The following is a 23684-nucleotide window of genomic DNA, read 5'->3' on the forward strand; positions in this document are numbered from 1 at the left end:
AGTGACCTCATCAAGTAGCAGCAGGAATGTGTTGTGGTGATTAATTTAGAGAGAGAGAGACAACATTAATAATACCATCAATAATACCAATAATAATATAATCAGTCACACCAGTCTGTAATGCATTATGAAAACATTTACACATTTATACAGTCAGTTAAAAGAATAAATTATTATAATGTAAAACTTTATAACAGTCCTACAATACTGTAGGCATTAAAACAGACGTTATATTATTTCTTAATTCAGATGAGCTCGCTGTGATTTGCCAACGTGAACTCAAATCTAATCTAAAGAAGAAGTTTCAATGTGTATTTGAGGGGATCGCTAAACAAGGAAACCCAACACTTCTCAATAAGATCTACACAGAGCTCTACATCACAGAGGGTGGAACAGGAGAGGTCAATAATGAACATGAGCTGAGACAGATTGAGACAACATCCAGGAAACAAGCAAGACCAGAGACTGCAATCAAATGTAACGACATCTTCAAACCCTTAACTGGACAAGACAAACCTATCAGAACTGTGCTGACAAAGGGAGTCGCTGGCATTGGAAAAACAGTCTCTGTGCAGAAGTTCATTCTGGACTGGGCTGAAGGAAAAGCAAATCAGGATGTCCAATTTGTATTTTCATTCCCTTTTCGGGAGCTGAATTCGATGAAAGAGGACAAACACACTTTGATTGAACTTCTTAATCACTTCTCAATGGAAACCAAACAATCAAGAATCTCCAACTACAACAAGTACAAAGTTCTGTTCATCTTTGATGGTCTGGATGAGTGCCGACTGCCCCTAGACTTCCAGAAGAACAAGATCTGTTGTGACGTCACAGAGTCAACCTCAGTGGATGTTCTGCTGACAAATCTCATCAAGGGAAATCTGCTTCCCTCTGCTCTCCTCTGGATAACTACCCGACCTGCAGCAGCCAATAAGATCCCTTCAGGGTGTGTTGACCAGGTAACAGAGGTACGAGGGTTCAATGACCCACAGAAGGAGGAGTACTTCAGGAAGAGATTCAGTGATGAGGATCTGGCCAGCAGAATCATCTCACACATAAAGACATCAAGGAGCCTCCACATCATGTGCCACATTCCAGTCTTCTGTTGGATTTCTGCAACAGTCCTTGAACACATGCTGAAACATAAGAGAGAAGAGATGCCCAAGACTCTGACTGAGATGTACACACACCTTGTGGTGTTTCATACCAAACAGAAGAATGAAAAGTATCTTGGGAAAGAAGAGACAGGTCCACACTGGAATAAAGAGATAATTCTGTCACTGGGAAAACTGGCTTTTCAACAGCTTGTGAAGGGCAATCTGATTTTCTATGATGAAGACCTGAAAGAGTCTGGCATTGATGTCAATGAAGCCTCAGTGTACTCAGGATTGTGCACACAGCTCTTTCAAGAGGAATGTGGGCTGTACCAGGACAAGGTGTACTGCTTTGTTCATCTGAGCATTCAGGAGTTTCTGGCTGCTGTATATGTGTTCCTCTCATTCATCAACAACAATGAGAATCTAATGGCCGAACTGCAAACAAAGTCCAGGATCTTTTCTTCGCTGTTCAGAGACAAGCCTGAAGTTACTTTCCACAAGAGTGCTGTGGATAAAGCCTTACAAAGTGAGACAGGAAACCTGGACCTTTTCCTCCGCTTCCTTCTGGGCCTCTCACTGGAGTCCAATCAGAAACACTTACGAGGTCTACTGACAAAGACAAGAAGCAGCTCACAGAGCCATGAAGAAACAGTCAAGTACATCAAGGAGAAGATCAGGGAGAATCCCTCTCCAGAGAGGAGCATCAATCTGTTCCAATGTCTGAATGAACTGAATGACCATTCTCTAGTGGAGGAGATCCAAAGCTACCTGAGATCAGGAAGTCTCTCAGAAGATGAACTGTCACCTGCACAGTGGTCAGCTCTGGTCTTTGTGTTGCTGACTTCAGAAAAGGATCTGGATGTGTTTGACCTGAAGAAATACTCCAGATCAGAGGAAGGTCTTCTGAGGCTGCTGCCAGTGGTCAAAGCCTCCAGAGCTGTTCTGTGAGTAAATAAAATGACATATATGAATGAATCATCAGGAATAAATATTCAGTTTAGAGAAAAATATGTATTATAATATGTATAATATATTATTTTGAAAAACATATTGAATAAATGCATTGATTTTCAAATTCCTATAACAATATGACCATACCATTCTAGGAGACGGAAGATGAATCTATATGTTGTTTGAGAGAATAAACCAAATGCATCTGCCATTGTCCTTCTACACTACTGGTGTTAAATTAACAGTGTGTTTGTGAAGTCATGATGATCTCTTTGTCAGTCTGTCAGGCTGTGGAGTCACAGAGGAAGGCTGTTCTTCTCTGGTCTCAGCTCTGAGGTCAAACCCCTCACACCTGAGAGAGCTGGACCTGAGTAACAATGACCTGAAGGATTCAGGAGTGAAGCTGCTCTCTGATGTACTAGGGAATCCCCACTGTAAACTGGAGACTCTGAGGTCAGTATTCCTGTAGTTGGTCAACAAGTGATAACTGTTCACCAGATCCACATGTGTTTACCAGACACACATAGTCCACACCATATGTGTTTGGACAGTGAAGCTTACAGTTTTAAATGTGGTGCTCCAGCATTTTGGATTTGAGATACAATGTTTCATATTAGGAGACAGTCCAGAATGTCACCTTTTAATTAAAGGTATTCATCCATATACTGTGGGGCAAAAAAAGTATTTATTCAGCCACCAATTGTGCAAGTTCTCCCACTTAAAAATATGAGAGAGGCCTGTAATTTTCATCAGGGGTACACTTCAACTATGACAGACAAAATGAGAAAAAAAATCCAAAAAATCACATTGTAGGATTTTTAATGAATTTATTTGCAAATTATACTGATACAAATTATGATGGAAAATAAGTATACTTCGATAATTTTGTCATTTCTAATAATGAGAAATTCATTTATGAATAGATATGGCAGGTTTCAGGACACTGATATATCTGAATATGTTGAAAATATATACTGTCACTATTTTCACCACCAAAGAATATCAGTGTGATTTAATATGATTTTACTCATTGCAGGCTGTCAGGCTGTCTAGTTACAGAGGAAGGCTGTGCTTCTCTGGTCTCAGCTCTGAGGTCAAACCCCTCACACCTGAGAGAGCTGGATCTGACTAACAATGACCTGAAGGATTCAGGAGTGAAGCTGCTCTCTGCTGGACTGGGGAATCCCCACTGTAAACTGGAGACTCTGAGGTCAGTATTCCTGTAGTTGGTCAACAAGTGATAACTGCTCACCAGATCCACATGTGTTTACCAGACACACATAGTCCACACCATATGTGTTTGGACAGTGAAGCTTACAGTTTTAAATGTGGTGCTTTGCTCCAGAATTTTGGATTTGAGATACAATGTTTCATATTAGGTGACAGTACAGAATGTCACCTTTTATTAAAAGGAATTGATACATAATATATATTTTACCTTTTAGAAATGTAAGTAAACATTTTTTTTAACCTTTATTTAACTAGGCAAGTCAGTTAAGAACTGGTTCTTATTTTCAATGACGGCCTAGGAACAGTGGGGTTAACTGGCCTAGGAACAGTGGGTTAACTGCCTAGGAACAGTGGGTTAACTGCCTGTTCAGGGGCAGAACTACAGATTTGTACCTTGTCAGCTCGGGGGTTTGAACTTGCAACCTTCCTAGTCCAACGCTCTAACCACTAGGCTACTAGGCTACCCTGCTGCCCCAAGTACTTTATGTATGTAGTTCTCCCATTTGAAGAAGTCTTAATTATTTGGAAAAATGTACTTGTATTATATTAAATTAGACGGAAGTTTAGTATTTGGTTGTAAACTTGTTGAATGTATTAGCAGTTTGTCTTGGTCCAATATTCCATGCCTGCAGTGATTACATCAAGCTTGTGATTCTACTAACTTGTTGAATGCATTTGCAGTTTGTCTTGGTTGTGTTTTGGGTGTTTTCCTGATAGAAACTGAATGGTGAATAATGTCCTGTCATTTTGGAGTCACTTCACTTGTATTGTCAGTAAGAATAGAAGATGTTTCTGAACACTTCTACATTCATGTGGATGCTACTATGATGATGAATAATCATGAATGAATCGATGATAATGATGAATGAGAAAGTTACAGAGGCACAAAGATCAGACCCCCTCTGTTATTGGTAATGGTGAGAGGTTAGCATGTTTTGTTGTAGCCTCTGTTATTGGTAATGGTGAGAGGTTAGCATGTTTTGTTGTAGCCTCTGTTATTGGTAATGGTGAGAGGTTAGCATGTTTTGTTGTATCCTCTGTTATTGGTAATGGTGAGAGGTTAGCATGTTTTGTTGTAGCCTCTGTTATTGGTAATGGTGAGAGGTTAGCATGTTTTGTTGTAGTCTCTGTTATTGGTAATGGTGAGAGGTTAGTATGTTTTGTTGTAGTCTCTGTTATTGGTAATGGTGAGAGGTTAGCATGTTTTGTTATAGCCTCTGTTATTGGCAATGGTGAGAGGTTAGCATGTTTTGTTGTAGTCTCTGTTATTGGTAATGGTGAGAGGTTAGCATGTTTTGTTGTATCCTCTGTTATTGGTAATGGTGAGAGGTTAGCATGTTTTGTTGTAGTCTGTTATTGGTAGTGGTGAGAGGTTAGTATGTTTTGTTGTAGCCTCTGTTATTGGTAATGGTGAGAGGTTAGCATGTTTTGTTATAGCCTCTGTTATTGGTAATGGTGAGAGGTTAGCATGTTTTGTTGTACCCCCAGTGAACATTTAGAAAAACGTATACTGCCACCATTTTCACCTCCAAAGAATATCAGTGTGTTTTTAATATGATTTGACTCTTTGCAGGCTGTCAGGCTGTCTAGTCACAGAGGAAGGCTGTGCTTCTCTGGTCTCAGCTCTGAAGTCAAACCCCTCACACCTGAGAGAGCTGGACCTGAGCTACAATCACCCAGGAGACTCAGGAGTCAGACTGCTCTCTGCTGGACTGGAGGATCCACACTGCAGACTGAAGAAACTCAAGTATGTAGAGGGTTTATGTCAATGTTCATATCAGAACAGAACCATGTTGAAATGTAAACACTCAACTATCACTTTTAAACGCCTGAATCAGATACATTCCATTGATGAGATAGTCCACCTGGGTGGACTCCTGTAACTCTTATAGAACAACTGTAAAAGAGGAGGCCAAACAACAGAACAGCCAATCGTGTGTCCTTAGACTTATCAGGCTAGTTAAGACAAACATTCTTACCACTACTTGGACAAAGTTATATGCTGACTGTGTGTGTGTGTGTGTGTTCAGGTGTGTGTGTGTGTGTGTGTTCAGGTGTGTGTGTGTGTGTGTGTGTGTGTGTGTGTGTGTGTGTGTGTGTGTGTGTGTGTGTGTGTGTGTGTGTGTGTTCAGGTGTGTGTGTGTGTGTGTGTTCAGGTGTATCCCTCAATGACTGTCTGTTCTTCTGCTTACTGCTACAGTGTGGAACATGGTGGAGAGAACACAATGAAACCTGGGCTTAGAAAATGTGAGTGTTGACTGCTGTGAAGAATATGACTAAGAATATGTATGTGTGTGTGTGTGTGTGTGTGTGTGTGTGTGTGTGTGTGTGTGTGTGTGTGTGTTCAGGGTGTGTGTGTGTGTGTGTAACTATTGTGAATAAGTGTGTTTTATATTACCATACAGTATAACATATGATCATTCAACAAGTCTCAAGTTACCTCAACTTCTCCTTTTGATACCTAGAAACATCTACATTAAATTAATTAGTGAAAAGTGAGTTAACATTCTAATGTGAATGATGATGATTTCTAATATTGTGTCTGGTTTCATCCATCAGATGTCTGTGATCTCACACTGGACCTAAACACAGTAAACAGACTCCTCTCTCTGTCTGAGGAGAACAGAAAGGTGACATGTAGGAGAGAGGAGCAGCCGTATCCTGATCACCCAGAGAGATTTGAGGACTGTCGACAGGTGCTGTGTAGAGAGGGTCTGACTGGGCGCTGTTACTGGGAGGTAGATTGGAGTGGGAGCATGGCTGATATAGGAGTGACATATAAAGGAATCAGCAGGAGGGGAAGAGGGGATCTTGAATGTTGTCTTGGAGCCAATGACAAGTCCTGGAGTCTGTTCTGCTATGACAACCGTTACTATGCCTGTCACAAATATAATCTCACTCTCATAGACGTCCCCTCCTCCAGCTCCCACAGAGTAGGAGTGTATCTGGACTGGCCAGCCGGCACTCTGTCCTTCTATAGAGCCTCCTCTGGCACACTGACCCACCTGATCACATTCACCTCCACATTCACTGAGCCCCTCTATCCAGGGTTTAGGGTTTATAATGACTATAACTCCTCAGTGTCCCTGTAAATAATAACCATGGTAACACTCACTGGACACACACACACACACCCTGGATGCACACTCATGACGGACACACACACACATTCTGTACACACACCGAACTCACACGCACACACTGGACACACGCACACATTGGACACATGCACACACACTGGACGCACACTCAAACACACACACTGGACACACACACACATTGGACACACACACACACTGGACACACACACACACTGGACACACACACACACACACACACACTGGACCCACACTCAAACACACACACTGGACACACACACACACATTGGACACACACTCACACACACTGGACACACATTCACACACACTGGACACACACTCACACACACTGGACACACACTCACACACAGAACACAGACTCACACTCACACTGGACACACACACACTGGACACACACATGCTACATACACACTCTACACACAGAACACACTGTCATGACGTGGTCCTTTCTGGGTATAGATCGTGGGTTCTCTCTCTCCTACACCCAGGTTCTGTTATCTCAGGTCGTAAATTCCTGGCGGAGACTCTCTCCCCCTGGCCATGCAGTATGGAGACACATAGAGAGAACAAGGATTTCACATGGCCAAACTCCTAAATCCCCAAAATGGGAATTTGATACCAGATGTCCCCTTGTGAGAAGGTGGGAGTGGTCCGTGGACACTTAAGGGACAATTGTCAGGGGTAACCTAGGGATCATGATGGTAGCTAGATAGATAATAGCTGTACCAAATGTTTGATGTATTATAATAATTGATTATGTTGTATTAATAGAAGGGGAGGGGTTATAAGACCCCTCCCTCCTTACATTTATTGGGTGCTACACTACAAATTAACAATATATATATATTCATTATCGATGTTTAATATTGTTCCACAGTTGTTTTCTAGTCTCTCTGCCTCTCTGCCATAAATAAATGGTGTTAAACGTGTTTCATTTTGGTGACCTCAGAGAGGACAGGAAACACACATAACTATATATCTGAATATTTACATTTCTCAATTATGGGGTTTGCATCTAATTATTGTATAAAATGAATGAGTAAAGATGAAACTATTTGTGAAATGATGTAAGGTTAAACCTTTAAAGAAAGAGAACTGTATTCCCTTTAAAGTTTAACCCAGTCATTGGCGCCCGTGAGCACAGACATGGTCTGGGATCATAGACCCGCCTTTTCTATTGTTACGAATAAAACCCCGTCATGAGGAAATCCTCTTCAGACCGTACCTCAGTGGACACTGATGGACACTGATGGGGTACAGGTTAAGTTTAGACCAGAGAGAGAGAGACACTGATGAACTGACTCTCCACAGAAGGACCGGATTCCAACATAAATCATGACGACACACTGGGCGTAAATATATATTGATTGCAATTTGTCCTGAATGAGTCAATGTTCATGTGCAAAGGATTAGCATTTCAATGAATATAATTATCAACTGTGTAGTGACTCCTCCTGTTCTGTCCCGCCTTTTCAGCCCACACCCACCTCCCGCTCTCCACCAAGCCGTCAGCCCACTAGGGAACCTCCCCTATCATTTCATTGTAACCATAACTGTTTGTTTATGTATTTCTGTGATTATTTAGTTAGAAAAATAAATTATTAAGCCAATTGGTATAAGTATGGATGATTTATTGTAAAGGCTGGGTTCATGCAGATTACCAACAATTTACGATGTTTGGAATGAGACTAACGTGAGGTAAAGAATGATAGTTCCGACTTCCTAGTTAATTACATTTACGTGATTAGTTTAACCACCTCCCAGTAGATGGACCCACACAGAACTGTATATATACAGACTAGTTAACCACCTCCCAGTAGATGGACCCACACAGAACTGTATATATACAGACTAGTTAACCACCTCCCAGTAGATGGACCCACACAGAACTGTATATATACAGACTAGTTAACCACCTCCCAGTAGATGGACCCACACAGAACTGTATATATACAGACTAGTTAACCACCTCCCAGTAGATGGACCCACACAGAACTGTATATATACCCAACTCCTAAACAGGGGGACTGGGAGGAACCAACTCCTAAACAGGGGGACTGGGAGGAACCAACTCCTAAACAGGTGGACTGGGAGGAACCAACTCCTAAACAGGTGGACTGGGAGGAGCCAACTCCTAAACAGGTGGACTGCGGGGAGCTACGGAGGGATCTACACGTCTATCATAGAAGATTGAAGTTATCAGATCATTATGAATATGAAACAGATTTTCCTCATATACTAATTCCAAACCCCTCACATTGGGAACCTCAGTTGGAGTCCGTGTCAGAAACTATACAGCCTCTGATACGTAGGGAGGTGGCTTCCTTTTCACAATTCAGAAGCATTAAAAAAAAAATCTGGCTCCAGAAACATTCAACATCAATCAGAGTATAGTGATTAAACCAGCAGATAAGGGGGCTCAGATTGTTGTAATGGATAAAGTGAATATCTTCTTGAAGCCAATAGTCAATAGGATCATGTTAAACACTATGTTCCATTGTCCCACTGATATAAAATATAGGCCAGTTGCCATACGTTACTTCCCTCCAAGCCATTTCCAATAGACTTGATACTTCTTCCCCAGTGATGAGACAGTGTTGAGACAGTGTTGAGACAGCGTTGAGACAGTGCTGAGACAGCGTTGAGACAGTGCTGAGACAGTGTTGAGACAGTGCTGAGACAGTGCTGAGACAGTGTTGAGACAGCGTTGAGACAGTGCTGAGATAGTGCTGAGACAGTGTTGAGACAGTGTTGAGACAGTGCTGAGACAGTGCTGAGACAGCGTTGAGACAGTGCTGAGACAGCGTTGAGACAGTGTTGAGACAGCGTTGAGACAGTGCTGAGATAGTGCTGAGACAGTGTTGAGACAGTGTTGAGACAGTGCTGTGACAGTGCTGAGACAGTGCTGAGACAGTGCTGAGACAGTGTTGAGACAGTGTTGAGACAGTGCTGAGACAGTGCTGAGACAGTGTTGAGACAGTGTTGAGACAGTGCTGAGACAGTGCTGAGACAGCGTTGAGACAGTGCTGAGACAGTGTTGAGACAGTGCTGAGACAGTGCTGAGACAGTGTTGAGACAGTGCTGAGACAGTGTTGAGACAGTGTTGAGACAGTGTTGAGACAGTGTTGAGACAGTGCTGAGACAGTGCTGTGACAGTGCTGTGACAGTGCTGTGACAGTGCTGTGACAGGGCTGAGACAGTGTTGAGACAGTGTTGAGACAGTGCTGAGACAGTGCTGAGACAGTGTTGAGACAGTGCTGAGACAGTGTTGAGACAGTGTTGAGACAGTGCTGAGACAGTGTTGAGACAGTGTTGAGACAGTGTTGAGACAGCGCTGAGACAGTGCTGAGACAGTGCTGAGACAGTGCTGAGACAGTGTTGAGACAGTGCTGAGACAGTTTTGAGACAGTGTTGAGACAATGCTGAGACAGTGCTGAGACCGTGTTGAGACAGTGCTGTGACAGTGCTGTGACAGTGCTGTGACAGGGCTAAGACAGTGTTGAGACAGTGTTGAGACAGTGCTGAGACAGTGCTGAGACAGTGTTGAGACAGTGCTGAGACAGTGTTGAGACAGTGTTGAGACAGTGCTGAGACAGTGTTGAGACAGTGTTGAGACAGTGTTGAGACAGCGCTGAGACAGTGCTGAGACAGTGCTGAGACAGTGCTGAGACAGTGTTGAGACAGTGCTGAGACAGTGCTGAGACAGTGCTGAGACAGTGTTGAGACACTGCTGAGACAGTAATGAGACAGTGCTGAGACAGTGTTGAGGCCGTGTTGAGACAGTGCTGAGACAGTGTTGAGACAGTGCTGAGACAGTAATGAGACAGTGCTGAGACAGCGCTGAGACAGTGCTGAGACAGTGTTGAGACAGTGCTGAGACAGTGTTGAGACAGTGTTGAGACAGTGTTGAGACAGTGCTGAGACAGTGCTGAGACAGTGTTGAGACAGTGCTGAGACAGTGTTGAGACAGTGTTGAGACAGTGCTGAGACAGTAATGAGACAGTGTTGAGGCAGTGTTGAGACAGTGCTGTGACAGTGCTGAGACAGTGCTGAGACAGTGTTGAGACAGTGTTGAGACAGTGTTGAGACAGTGCTGAGACAGTGCTGAGACAGTGTTGAGACAGTGCTGAGACAGTGTTGAGACAGTGTTGAGACAGTGCTGAGACAGTAATGAGACAGTGTTGAGGCAGTGTTGAGACAGTGCTGTGACAGTGCTGAGACAGTGCTGAGACAGTGTTGAGACAGTGTTGAGACAGTGTTGAGACAGAGCTGAGACAGTGTTGAGACAGTGTTGAGACAGTGTTGAGACAGTGCTGAGACAGTGTTGAGACAGTGCTGAGACAGTGTTGAGACAGTGCTGAGACAGTTCTGAGACAGTGCTGAGACAGTGTTGAGACAGTGTTGAGGCAGTGTTGAGACAGTGCTGAGACAGTGCTGAGACAGTGCTGAGACAGGCCAAATGATGTAGATCTGAAGAGCAGACCTTGCTATTTACCTGCTTCCCTGTAATATTCGGTTGGGTAAACACCCTGAGTTGTTTAACAGACAGGCTTGGCTGAGTGCCCAGGGCTGAATAAACAACCAGAGAAGACTGGGCGAAGGGTAGATAAACCTGACAGGGGTGGAGACAGTAAAGCCTGTGTGGATACAACAGCCACAGTGTGATAAGTGGTAAACGGGTTGCTAAACAACCTGTGTGGATGTATTGTTAATGGCTTGATATATAGACACGCTTGGATGCAACTGTAAAGGCTAGAAACCACTGAATGGACTCTTGTTGTATAACCCAGACACACTTGGATGAAGCGGTACTGGGTGGAAAGCCCAGCCATAATCTCTGGGTGGAAAGCCCAGCCATAATCTCTGGATGGAAAGCCCAGCCATAATCTCTGGGTGGAAAGCCCAGCCATAATCTCTGGGTGGAAAGCCCAGCCATAATCTCTGGGTAGAAAGCCCAGCCATAATCTCTGGGTGGAAAGCCCAGCCATAATCTCTGGGTGGAAAGCCCAGCCATAATCTCTGGGTGGAAAACCCAGCCATAATCTCTGGGTGGAAAACCCAGCCATAATCTCTGGGTGGAAAGCCCAGCCATAATCTCTGGGTGGAAAGCCCAGCCATAATCTCTGGGTGGAAAGCCCAGCCATAATCTCTGGGTGGAAAGCCCAGCCATAATCTCTGGGTGGAAAGCCCAGCCATAATCTCTGGGTGGAAAGCCCAGCCATAATCTCTGGGTGGAAAGCCCAGCCATAATCTCTGGGTGGAAAGCCCAGCCATAATCTCTGGGTGGAAAGCCCAGCCATAATCTCTGGGTGGAACATGTGTGGTGGTAATGTTTCTGCTGTTTGTAATCTATGTGAATAGAAAAGAACAAGGCTCTGAAATGACTGGTGATTCACTGCATTGCTGTCATGTCAAACCAAGGATACATAATGGTATAGTATAATGAGACATATACTGCCTGATATTCATTTAGATGTGCAGTGTTCAAGTTCAATGTTCATGTCCTCTATCTCTTTGCATATGGACCGGACTGCATGAAGTGGTTGAGATGGGGTGGAGTTTCCATCTCCCATTGTCTCCTGATTGGTCCTGCTACATCTTTCACCATCCTCATCCTGCAGAGCTCTTGCAGCGTAGGAAGGGGTCTTGGTACAAAGGTCACCTTTTCAACCTCATATAGTCCAGCAAACGTCCCATGGTGTTGAAGTGTATAGCTGTGTCAATCACGCTGTTGACTACTGCATCTTTTACAGGCACAAACCCGCACTTATCACAGGTTACCTTATCGGGTATTTCTCTCGGTCTAGCCATCAAGTAACCTTCTGGGACTGCTTCAATCACGCTGTTGACTACTGCATCTTTTACAGGCACAAACCCGCACTTATCACAGGTTACCTTATCGGGTATTTCTCTCGGTCTAGCCATCAAGTAACCTTCTGGGACTGCTTCAATCGCATCCTCTATCATCGCAACAGGTTCACCTCTGTCCCAGTCTACGAAGTCCGTGCATTTGTAATAGCCTCGGGTGACATACTGTATATAGCAAATGGGATGAGGCTATTGTCAGGGCTCTTCACCACACCTGAACACACACCTCCGGGCATGTCACCAAAGTAGGCCGCGATGGCAATAGCTCCTACAGTGACTTCGGGTCTATTCAGGGATGATATTAGCTGCTCTTCGGAGACGGAACCCCACCACTTCTCACCCAGCCATTCTAACAGTGGAAGACACGATCTGTCCAATAGGGGCCAGTTGCCATGTTCATTTCGGTAAGAGACACGGAGTGAATCGAATTGTCTTCTGTTTACATAGGCCATCGTCCAACCCCGTAGCTATTTCCATATATGTGTGTAATTAGTAACATAGTTCTTTTGATACAGCAATTTTAAGTACTAGGGAATTGGAAGCAAACCCCAAACAGCACACGGTCAATAACCACAGGGAAAGTGCCTCATGTTTCTAACTGTTGTTGCTAGTAGCTCCTCAGGATGATGCCGAGATGTAGCTCTCTGAGCACCTTTCACAGTCGCACCCCCTGTGCCTAACCGTAACCGTAGTGTATACTGATATGGTAGTGTGTACTGATATGGTAGTGTATACTGTGATTACAAGTAAGTAAGTATTGTACATGATTAACACGACACTCAACATAGAGTACACAATTTACTACTATTGCCACGGTTACACGTCGATACATGTCCGTACATGTCCAGACATGTGGAGCAGTGAAAACAATCCCCTCCATGATGTTTTTCAACTTGAAAATTCAATGACCTGTCCTAGACTGATCCAGTACAAAAGTGAACTGTTGCATCATCCATGTACCCATGTAAGCTGTAGGAAACAAAATATACTACTATTGCCACGGCTACATGTCCATACATGTCCATACATGTCCAGACATGTGGAGCAGGGAAAACAATCCCCTCCATGATATTATTCAACTTGGAATGTGATGACCTGTCCTAGACTGACCCCTGTAGTACAAATGTGAACTACACGTCCAGACATGTCCAGACATGTGGAGCAGTGAAAACAATCCCCTCTATGATATTATTCAACTTGGAATGTGATGTTAAAATATGAAACTATTTGTGAATAGATGAAATGTAATTTCAGCTTCTTAAATGAGAGAACGGTTTGTCATGGAGAAACTCTGCTCACTCAGAGGCCCCGCCCAAGTGAACAGACATTGGTTATAAACTATGAAACACGCCCTTCTCTCTCCTACTATATAAGCCCTGATATGAAAATGTAACCTCCTGTTCCAAGGAGAAGAGGACGGTGGTCTCCACTTGAAAAGGACAAGATCAACAACAGAACTAAGCCAACCTCAGCGTGAGCTCTGGTTGAACGACAAGAACCTACTGAAATTAACATCGAATTTCAACGTAAAGATGATGATCAACACACCGAAAGGATGAATTTCGACTATACCAGCCAGAATATAGCATGAGCTTAAAGAATGGCAACTTGGTGTGAACTTTGAACTCTTATTCAATAAAGAAGTGATACCTCCTAGCTGTTGCGTTAGCAACCACAGCTGTAAACGTGGGCTAGGAAAGGACGGACAAAGGACCCGTTCTACCACACGACGACGGTTCTACCAAGTATACGTTCTACCACCAGACATTCTTCAAAGGACAACCCGGCCTTCCACCTACGACCAACCGATCGAAGCGCAGCTCAGAGTAAATATTTATTGCATTTTCCTTTTCCAAATGGGCGGTTATTTAGAATACATAAGATACTGTATTTACGATAGCATAGCTGCCTAATGCATTCAAATGGCAATGGTTTGATTGGATGACAAATGACCAATGAGTTTAATGTATTAAATATAGATATAGGCATCATCTTTGATGAAGGTTATATGTAACTAAAATCAAATAAATATGTTACTTCTGACATCGTTATCTAAAATGTATTTTGACTTAGTGATGAATGACATGGTTTCTTCTTTGAGGGATTTTCATGCCATAATGTATCCAGCCATTTATAGCATAAATCTGTTATTGGTACATGATGCATTTGTGGACTTTTAAATGAATGATATATATTGTAGCCATTGATTCTTGAAGAATATAACTCACCCCATCCCTCGGCTGTTTACCCCCAAAGAATGGCAGGGTGGCGCCTTTGTTATTTTTTGAATCCCAGATTGCCCCTTTAATGTAACAGATCATTACAAACAGCTGAAGTATTGTCCATTAATAAGTTGCAATGTAACTGTTACATGATTAACACGACACTCAACATAGAGTACACAATTTACTACCAATAATAATGACAGTATTCACAACAACAAAACTATGTACAATGCAACGATCTTAGATGAAGGAGAACAGGAAAAATCATATTTTCAAAACAGGTGTGAAGTTGGTGGTAGAAACATTCAGGTCCAGTCAGTCAAAGTGGGTTTAAATATAACAATATTCTATTAAGCTGGCATATTCAAACATTCAGGAGATAATATAGGTGCTCAAAGTTGACCCACTGCATACCCCACCAAACCATGAGATATCCATGTCTTCATCACTTTAAAAGAGAAACAGTTGAATTTGATCTCATTTAACTTTTTATTGTATTCGGCTAAATCAGGGTCCCACAGAGTGTTTCTTGATTGTCTTTAAAACCCTCCCACTGTCCTCAAGTCATTTTGACCCACCACTGTGATCAACCCTCCCGCTGTCCTCAGGTCATTTTGACCCAACACTGTGGTCAACCCTCCCGCTGTCCTCAGGTCATTTTGACCCACCACTGTGGTCAACCCTCCAGCTGTCCTCAGGTCATTTTGACCCACCACTGTGGTCAACCCTCCAGCTGTCCTCAGGTCATTTTGACCCAACACTCTGATCAACTCTCCCGCTGTCCTCAGGTCATTTTGACCCAACACTCTGATCAACTCTCCCGCTGTCCTCAGGTCATTTTGACCCCCCACTGTGATCAACCCTCCCGCTGTCCTCAGGTCATTTTGACCCAACACTCTGATCAACTCTCCCGCTGTCCTCAGGTCATTTTGACCCCCCACTGTGATCAACCCTCCCGCTGTCCTCGGGTGAAAATGACCCACCACTGTGTTGAACCAAGTTTGATTTTATTTGTATATTTTGTGGATCATTTGTAAGAAGGAGGCAGTCAAACTTTCTTTATTAACATCAGTGAAAACAATCCCCTCCATGATGTTTTTCAACTTGAAAATTCAATGACCTGTCCTAGACTGACCCCAGTAGTACAAAAGTGAACTGTTTCCTTCATTCATGTACCCATGTAAGCTGTAGGAAACAAAAGATACTACTATTGCCACGGTTACACGTCCATACATGTCCGTACATGTCCAGACATGTGGAGCAGTGAAAACAATCCCCTCCATGATATTATTCAACTTGGAATGTGATGACCTGTCCTAGACTGACCCCTGTAGTACAAATGTGAACTACACGTCCAGACATGTCCAGACATGTGGAGCAGTGAAAACAATCCCCTCTATGATATTATTCAACTCGGAATGTGATGTTAAAATACGAAACTATTTGTGAATAGATTAAATGTAATTTCAGCTTCTTAAATGAGAGAACGGTTTGTCATGGAGAAACTCTGCTCACTCAGAGGCCCCGCCCAAGTGAACAGACATTGGTTATAAACTATGAAACACGCCCTTCTCTCTCCTACTATATAAGCCCTGATATGAAAATGTAACCTCCTGTTCCAAGGAGAAGAGGACGGTGGTCTCCACTTGAAAAGGACAAGATCAACAACAGAACTAAGCCAACCTCAGTGTGAGCTCTGGTTGAACGACAAGAACCTACCGAAATTAACATTTAATTTCAACATGAAGATGATGATCAACACACCGAAAGGATGAATTTCGACTATACCAGCCAGAATATAGCATGAGCTTAAAGTATGGCAACTTGCTGTGAACTTTGAACTCTTATTCACTAAAGAAGTGATACCTCCTAGCTGTTGCGTTAGCAACCACAGCTGTAAACGTGGGCTGGGAAAGGACGGACAAAGGACCTATACTACCACACTACGACGGTTCTACCAAGTATACGTTCTACCACCAGACATTCTTCAAAGGACAACCCGGCCTTCCACCTACGACCAACCGATCGAAGCGCAGCTCAGAGTAAATATTTATTGCATTTTCCTTTTCCAAATGGGCGGTTATTTAGAATACATAAGATACTGTATTTACGATAGCATAGCTGCCTAATGCATTCAAATGGCAATGGTTTGATTGGATGACAAATGACCAATGAGTTTAATGTATTAAATATAGATATAGGCATCATCTTTGATGAAGGTTATATGTAACTAAAATCAAATAAATATGTTACTTCTGACATCGTTATCTAAAATGTATTTTGACTTAGTGATTAATGACATGGTTTCTTCTTTGAGGGATTTTCATGCCATAATGTGTCCAGCCATTTATAGTAGAAATCTGTTGTTGGTACATGATGCATTTGTGGACTTTTCAATGAATGATATGTATTGCAGCCATTGATTCTTGAAGAATATAACTCACCCCATCCCTCGGCTGTTTACCCCCAAAGAATGGCAGGGTGGCGCCTTTGTTATTTTTTGAATCTCAGATTGCCCCTTTAATGTAACAGATCATTAAAAACAGCTGAAGTATTGTCCATTAATAAGTTACAATGTAACTGTTACATGATTAACACGACACTCAACATAGAGTACACAATTTACTACCAATAATAATGACAGTATTCACAACAACAAAACTATGTACAATGCAACGATCTTACATGAAGAAGAACAGTAAAAATAATGTTTTCAAAACAGGTGTGAGGTTGGTGGTAGAAACATTCAGGTCCAGTCAGTCAAAGTGGGTTTAAATATAACAATATTCTATTAAGCTGGCATATTCAAACATTCAGGAGATAATATAGGTGCTCAAAGTTGACCCACTGCATACCCCACCAAACCATGAGATATCCATGTCTTCATCACTTTAAAAGAGAAACGGTTGAATTTGATCTCATTTAACTTTTTATTGTATTCGGCTAAATCAGGGTCCCACAGAGTGTTTCTTGATAGTCTTTAAAACCCTCCCACTGTCCTCAGGTCATTTTGACCCACCACTGTGATCAACTCTCACGCTGTCCTCAGGTCATTTTGACCCAAAACTGTGATCAACCCTCCTGCTGTCCTCAGGTCATTTTGACCCACCACTGTGATCAACCCTCCCGCTGTCCTCAGGTCATTTTGACCCACCACTGTGGTCAACCCTCCAACTGTCCTCAGGTCATTTTGACCCAACACTGTGATCAACTCTCCTGCTGTCCTCAGGTCATTTTGACCCACCACTGTGATCAACCCTCCAGCTGTCCTCAGGTCATTTTGACCCACCACTGTGATCAACCCTCCCGCTGTCCTCGGGTCATTTTGACCCACCACTGTGATCAACCCTCCCGCTGTCCTCAGGTCATTTTGACCCAACACTGTGTTTAAACAAATCTACTTTGAAATGAAAGTATACACCTCACACATGGTTATGGGCTTTAATAAATAAGACTCCTGTACTATGTCAGATATACATGTAGTGTTTAAATGTATTCATTTAGTTTTCATCCCAATATTACACTTTAAATACATTAACAGAACAACATTTGGACACACCTACTCATTCAAGGGTTTTTCTTCATTTTTACTATTTTCTACATGGAACTATGAAATAACACATATGGAGTCGTGTAGTAACCAAAAAAGTGTTAAACAAATCCAAATATATTTTATACTTGAGATTCTTCAATGTAGGCACCCTATAAACTATAAAGTAGGATCCTTTTCATCAAGTCAGTTCATCAAGTTTCTGCCCTGGTCAACCCTAGGTGCTGTTATTGTGAAGTGGAAACATCTAGAAGCAACAACGGCTCACCCGCGAAGTGGTAGGCCACACAAGGTCACAGAACGGGACCGCAGAGTGCTGATGCGCTTTAAAATCGTCTTTCCTCGGTTGCAACACGAGTTCCAAACTGTCTCTGTAAGCAACGTCAGCACAATAACTGTTCGTCGGGAGTTTCATGAAATGGGTTTCCATGGCCAAGCAGCCGCACACAAGCCTAAGATCACCATGTGCAATGCCAAGCGTCTGCTGGACTGGTGTAAAGCTCGCTGCCATTGGACTCTGGAGTAGTGGAAACACGTTCTCTGGGGTGATGAATCACGCTTAACCATCTGGCAGTCCGACAGATGAATCTGGGTTTGGTGGATGCCAGGAGAACGCTACCCAACTGAAGGGAAGAACTTGACTGGCCGGCACAGAGTCCTGACCTCAAATGTATCAAACACCTTTGAGATGAATTGGAACGCCGACTGCGAGCCAGGCCTAATCGCCCAACATCAGTGCCCAACCTCCCTAATGCTCTTGTGGCTGAATGGAAGCAAGTCCCTACAGCAATGTTCCAACATCTAGTGAAAAACCTTCCCAGAAGAGTGGACCAACTCCATATTAATGGCCGTGATTTTGGAATGAGATGTTCGACATGCACTTTTGGTCAAATACTGTAGTCTATATAACCTACAGTACAGTATGCAGAGTGCAACGATGACAGGGTGGGACTGTTTTAGTGACAGGGCATAAATACTGTAGTCTATATAACCTACAGTACAGTCTGGGGCATAAATACTGTAGTCTATATAACCTACAGTACAGTCTGGGGCATAAATACTGTAGTCTATATAACCTACAGTACAGTATGGGGCATAAATACTGTAGTCTATATAACCTACAGTACAGTCTGGGGCATAAATACTGTAGTCTATATAACATACAGTACAGTCTGGGGCATAAATACTGTAGTCTATATAACCTACAGTACAGTCTGGGGCATAAATACTGTAGTCTATATAACCTACAGTACAGTATGGGGCATAAATACTGTAGTCTATATAACCTACAGTACAGTCTGGGGTATAAATACTGTAGTCTATATAACCTATGGTATGGGGTATAACAGTATGGGGCATAAATACTGTAGTCTATATAACCTACAGTACAGTATGGGGCATAAATACTGTAGTCTATATAACCTACAGTACAGTCTGGGGCATAAATACTGTAGTCTATATAACCTACAGTACAGTCTGGGGCATAAATACTGTAGTCTATATAACCTACAGTACAGTCTGGGGTATAAATACTGTAGTCTATATAACCTATGGTATGGGGTATAACAGAATGGGGCATAAATACTGTAGTCTATATAACCTACAGTACAGTATGGGGCATAAATACTGTAGTCTATATAACCTACAGTACAGTCTGGGGCATAAATACTGTAGTCTATATAACCTACAGTACAGTCTGGGGCATAAATACTGTAGTCTATATAACCTACAGTACAGTCTGGGGCATAAATACTGTAGTCTATATAACCTACAGTACAGTCTGGGGCATAAATACTGTAGTCTATATAACCTACAGTACAGTCTGGGGTATAAATACTGTAGTCTATATAACCTATGGTATGGTATGGGTATAACAGTCTGGGGTATAAATACTGTAGTCTATATAACCTATGGTATGGGGTATAAATACTGTAGTCTATATAACCTATGGTATGGGGTATAAATACTGTAGTCTATATAACCTATGGTATGGGGTATAAATACTGTAGTCTATATAACCTATGGTATGGGGTATAACAGTCTGGGGCATAAATACTGAACCAAGCAAACGTATTATACATTTAATTGTAAACTGGGTGGTTCCTGCCCTGAATGCTGATTGGTTGACAGCTGTGGTATATCAGACCGTATACCATGGGTATGACAAAACATTTATTTTTACTGTTCTAATTACGTTGGTAACCAGTTTGCCACCTCTGTTTACCCCCTCTGTGGTATATGACCAATATACCACGGCTAAGGGCTGTATCCAGGCACTCCGCAATGTCTTAGAACAGCCCTTAGCCGTGGTATATTAGCCACACACCACACCCCCTCGCGCCTTATTGGTTAAGTGAAGACAAGAGATACAGTTAGTATTTGCTAGGTCTTACTTACTGAAACATACTCTCACGTTAAGTACCCTACTGCACACAAAGAAGGTATCCAAAACGATGTTATAGAAATGCTTGTTCAGTTTGTGTTTTAGAAGGATACATTTCAGTACATTTGTTTAGCTGATGGTTTGACTGAAAACTAATGTAGTATTATTTATGTCCAGTATAAGAGGAACACATTATACAGATGTCTTTTGATTCTAAATATATTTAGTAGTAGAGATGATGACTTCCAGGAGTTGTGTTCAATAGATATTGTATCTTTGTCTAAAACACAGTACAAATACTCAAATGATACAACTCATTACAATGGTATCTCTTTTTGAAATGAATCTTATTTTGTTATAATTTCATTTTCATGTTTTGTTAGATATCCTGTATACCCATTGATTCTAGAAGAATATCAGATAAAAATAAACCTTGTGAACTTATACTGTCTCACCCGATTGTAACCCACAATTACATCTGCTATTATTCCATTGTAAGTTTGTGTTGTCTTTTGCCTTTGTAAATAAGCGACACAGCTTCAAAATGTTTACAACTATCATGTGGATCTTAAGGATTTTCATATTGTTGCATCTAAACCTTTATGTTAGAACATTTGTCAACTATCATGTGGATCTTAAAGATTTTCATATTGTTGCATCTAAACCTTTATATAAGAACATTTGTCAACTATCATGTGCATCTTAAGGATTTTCATATTGTTGCATCTAAACCTTTATATTAGAACATTTGTCAACTATCATGTGGATCTTAAGGATTTTCATATTGTTGCATCTAAACCTTTATATCAGAACATTTGTCAACTATCATGTGGATCTTAAGGATTTTCATATTGTTGCATCTAAACCTTTATGTTAGAACATTTGTCAACTATCATGTGGATCTTAAGGATTTTCATATTGTTGCATCTAAACCTTTATTTTATAACATTTGTCAACTATCATGTGGATCTTAAGGATTTTCATATTGTTGCATCTAAACCTTTATTTTATAACATTTGTCAACTATCATGTGGATCTTAAGGATTTTCATATTGTTGCATCTAAACCTTTATGTTAGAACATTTGTCAACTATCATGTGGATCTTAAGGATTTTCATATTGTTGCATCTAAACCTTTATATAAGAACATTTGTCAACTATCATGTGGATCTTAAGGATTTTCATATTGTTGCATCTAAACCTTTATGTTAGAACATTTGTCAACTATCATGTGGATCTTAAGGATTTTCATATTGTTGCATCTAAACCTTTATGTTAGAACATTTGTCAACTATCATGTGGATCTTAAGGATTTTCATATTGTTGCATCTAAACCTTTATGTTAGAACATTTGTCAACTATCATGTGGATCTTAAGGATTTTCATATTGTTGCATCTAAACCTTTATGTTAGAACATTTGTCAACTATCATGTGGATCTTAAGGATTTTCATATTGTTGCATCTAAACCTTTATGTTAGAACATTTGTCAACTATCATGTGGATCTTAAGGATTTTCATATTGTTGCATCTAAACCTTTATTTTATAACATTTGTCAACTATCATGTGGATCTTAAGGATTTTCATATTGTTGCATCTAAACCTTTATTTTATAGCATTTGTCAACTATCATGTGGACTTTAAGGATTTTCATATTGTTGCATCTAAACCTTTATTTTATAACATTTGTCAACTATCATGTGGATCTTAAGGATTTTCATATTGTTGCATCTAAACCTTTATTTTATAACATTTGTCAACTATCATGTGGATCTTAATGATTTTCATGTTGTTGCATCTAAACCTTTATTTTATAACATTTGTCAACGCCTCATAATGATGTTGTGCAAACAATCTAGTTAAATAAAGAGACACACGACTCATCTGACTGTCAACTTTCATCTTTTCAGGGAAAGAAAATGCAGCGACAAAACCAAAGAGGAATAACGGAGACCTTTTTCCGCGGGGAGCATCAGAGTATAGAAACCTTGAAAATGGAGACCCCACTAAGTTGTAGACGTCTTATTTCAAAAGACATTCCACTGTACCCCAAAGCTGACAGAGCAGAATTTCACGCGGACACAGTCTGTCATGTAACCACTCCAACAGGCCTGACAGGAATCATGGATCTGAGCGGATTTACAGCAGGGCAAACAGGGGGTTTCACATGGTGGGCTCTTCACATTACAGAAGGGGAAATTGAGGCAGCAGAGAATCGCTTCCTTGAAAAGGAACAGCTTTCCTTTGACCCAACAACGGGTGAAGAACAAAGACACAATCCATTCCTGAAGGAATTCACCACCTCCCCTGTCTTCCAAAAGGGATCTCGGTACGGGAACTTTAAGTTTACCTTCCCCTTGGAGGATCTCATGCAGATGTACACAGAGCAGATCTGTGAGGGAGAGAAGCCTGTCCTGAGAGTCTATGAAACCGTGGTTTACAAGCAGGAGATCATGTACGTTGTGGTTGTCCACGGTCCAGATGTGACAGAGTTTGATGAGTACCCACTTCTTGCTGATGAGAATGATAAGGCAATATGCATTTATAAAGATGGTCAAATTGTCTGGCGTGCAGAAGCAATATGTGAAACCCATACAAAGAAGCTGATCATCAACAGAGAGAGTGGAACAGTTGAAACAGAAGAACTTGGACGTGGTTTTGAGTATTTCATGTGGGACCATGTGACCCTGGCATTCCATCTGCCAGCTGACCGCACCCTCCAAGTTGAAGAGGGAGTATTAAAGGAGAGACTCCATGCATGTGAGGGTATCAGACCTTTTCTCCAGGGTGAGTTTTTAACACTAGAGGAGGCAGAAGAAGTAGTCAATGCCATAAAGAACTCTATATAGGGACAGTGCTAGTGACAGTGCTAGTGACAGTGCTATATGGGGACAGTGCTATATAGGGACAGTGCTATATGGGGAAAGTGCTATATAGGGACAGTGCTATATGGGGACAGTGCTAGTGACAGTGCTATATGGGGACAGTGCTAGTGACAGTGCTATATGGGGACAGTGCGCTTGACAGTGCTATAGGGGGACAGTGCTAGTGACAGTGCTATATGGGGACAGTGCTCTTGACAGTGCTATATGGTGACAGTGCTAGTGACAGTGCTATATAGTTACAGTGCTAGTGACAGTGCTATATAGTTACAGTGCTAGTGACAGTGCTATATAGTTACAGTGCTAGTGACAGTGCTATATAGTTACAGTGCTAGTGACAGTGCTATATAGTTACAGTGCTAGTGACAGTGCTATATAG

General features: G+C 41.8%; 2 protein-coding genes and 1 pseudogene across 3 annotated transcripts in view; 2 read left to right on the forward strand and 1 right to left on the reverse strand.

Moving 5' to 3' along the window:
- Positions 1 to 23684, forward strand: part of LOC118938461 — a 942996-nt pseudogene that overhangs the window by 660939 nt on the left and 258373 nt on the right.
- Positions 1 to 23684, reverse strand: part of LOC110515071 (NACHT, LRR and PYD domains-containing protein 3-like) — a 390541-nt gene that overhangs the window by 201039 nt on the left and 165818 nt on the right. The window lies entirely within an intron of this gene.
- LOC110518345 lies at positions 13296 to 23633 on the forward strand. Of its 2 annotated transcripts, XM_036942508.1 has the most exons (3): positions 13297 to 14091; positions 15324 to 16532; positions 22334 to 23633. In XM_036942508.1, the coding sequence occupies exon 3, from the start codon at positions 22343 to 22345 to the stop codon at positions 23270 to 23272; it is 930 nt and encodes a 309-aa protein (XP_036798403.1). In that variant the 5' UTR covers positions 13297 to 14091; positions 15324 to 16532; positions 22334 to 22342; the 3' UTR covers positions 23273 to 23633. The 2 variants fall into 2 exon arrangements, with proteins under 2 accessions (XP_036798404.1, XP_036798403.1); XM_036942509.1 differs by lacking the exon at positions 15324 to 16532 and having other exon boundaries at positions 13296 to 14091.

Source organism: Oncorhynchus mykiss, chromosome 13 (genome assembly GCF_013265735.2).
Source record: "Oncorhynchus mykiss isolate Arlee chromosome 13, USDA_OmykA_1.1, whole genome shotgun sequence".
NCBI lineage: Eukaryota > Metazoa > Chordata > Actinopteri > Salmoniformes > Salmonidae > Oncorhynchus > Oncorhynchus mykiss.

Bases quoted from the DNA above. Each gene is read 5' to 3' on its own strand.
- LOC110518345 (XM_036942509.1), top strand. From the start codon at position 22,343: ATGCAGCGACAAAACCAAAGAGGAATAACGGAGACCTTTTTCCGCGGG.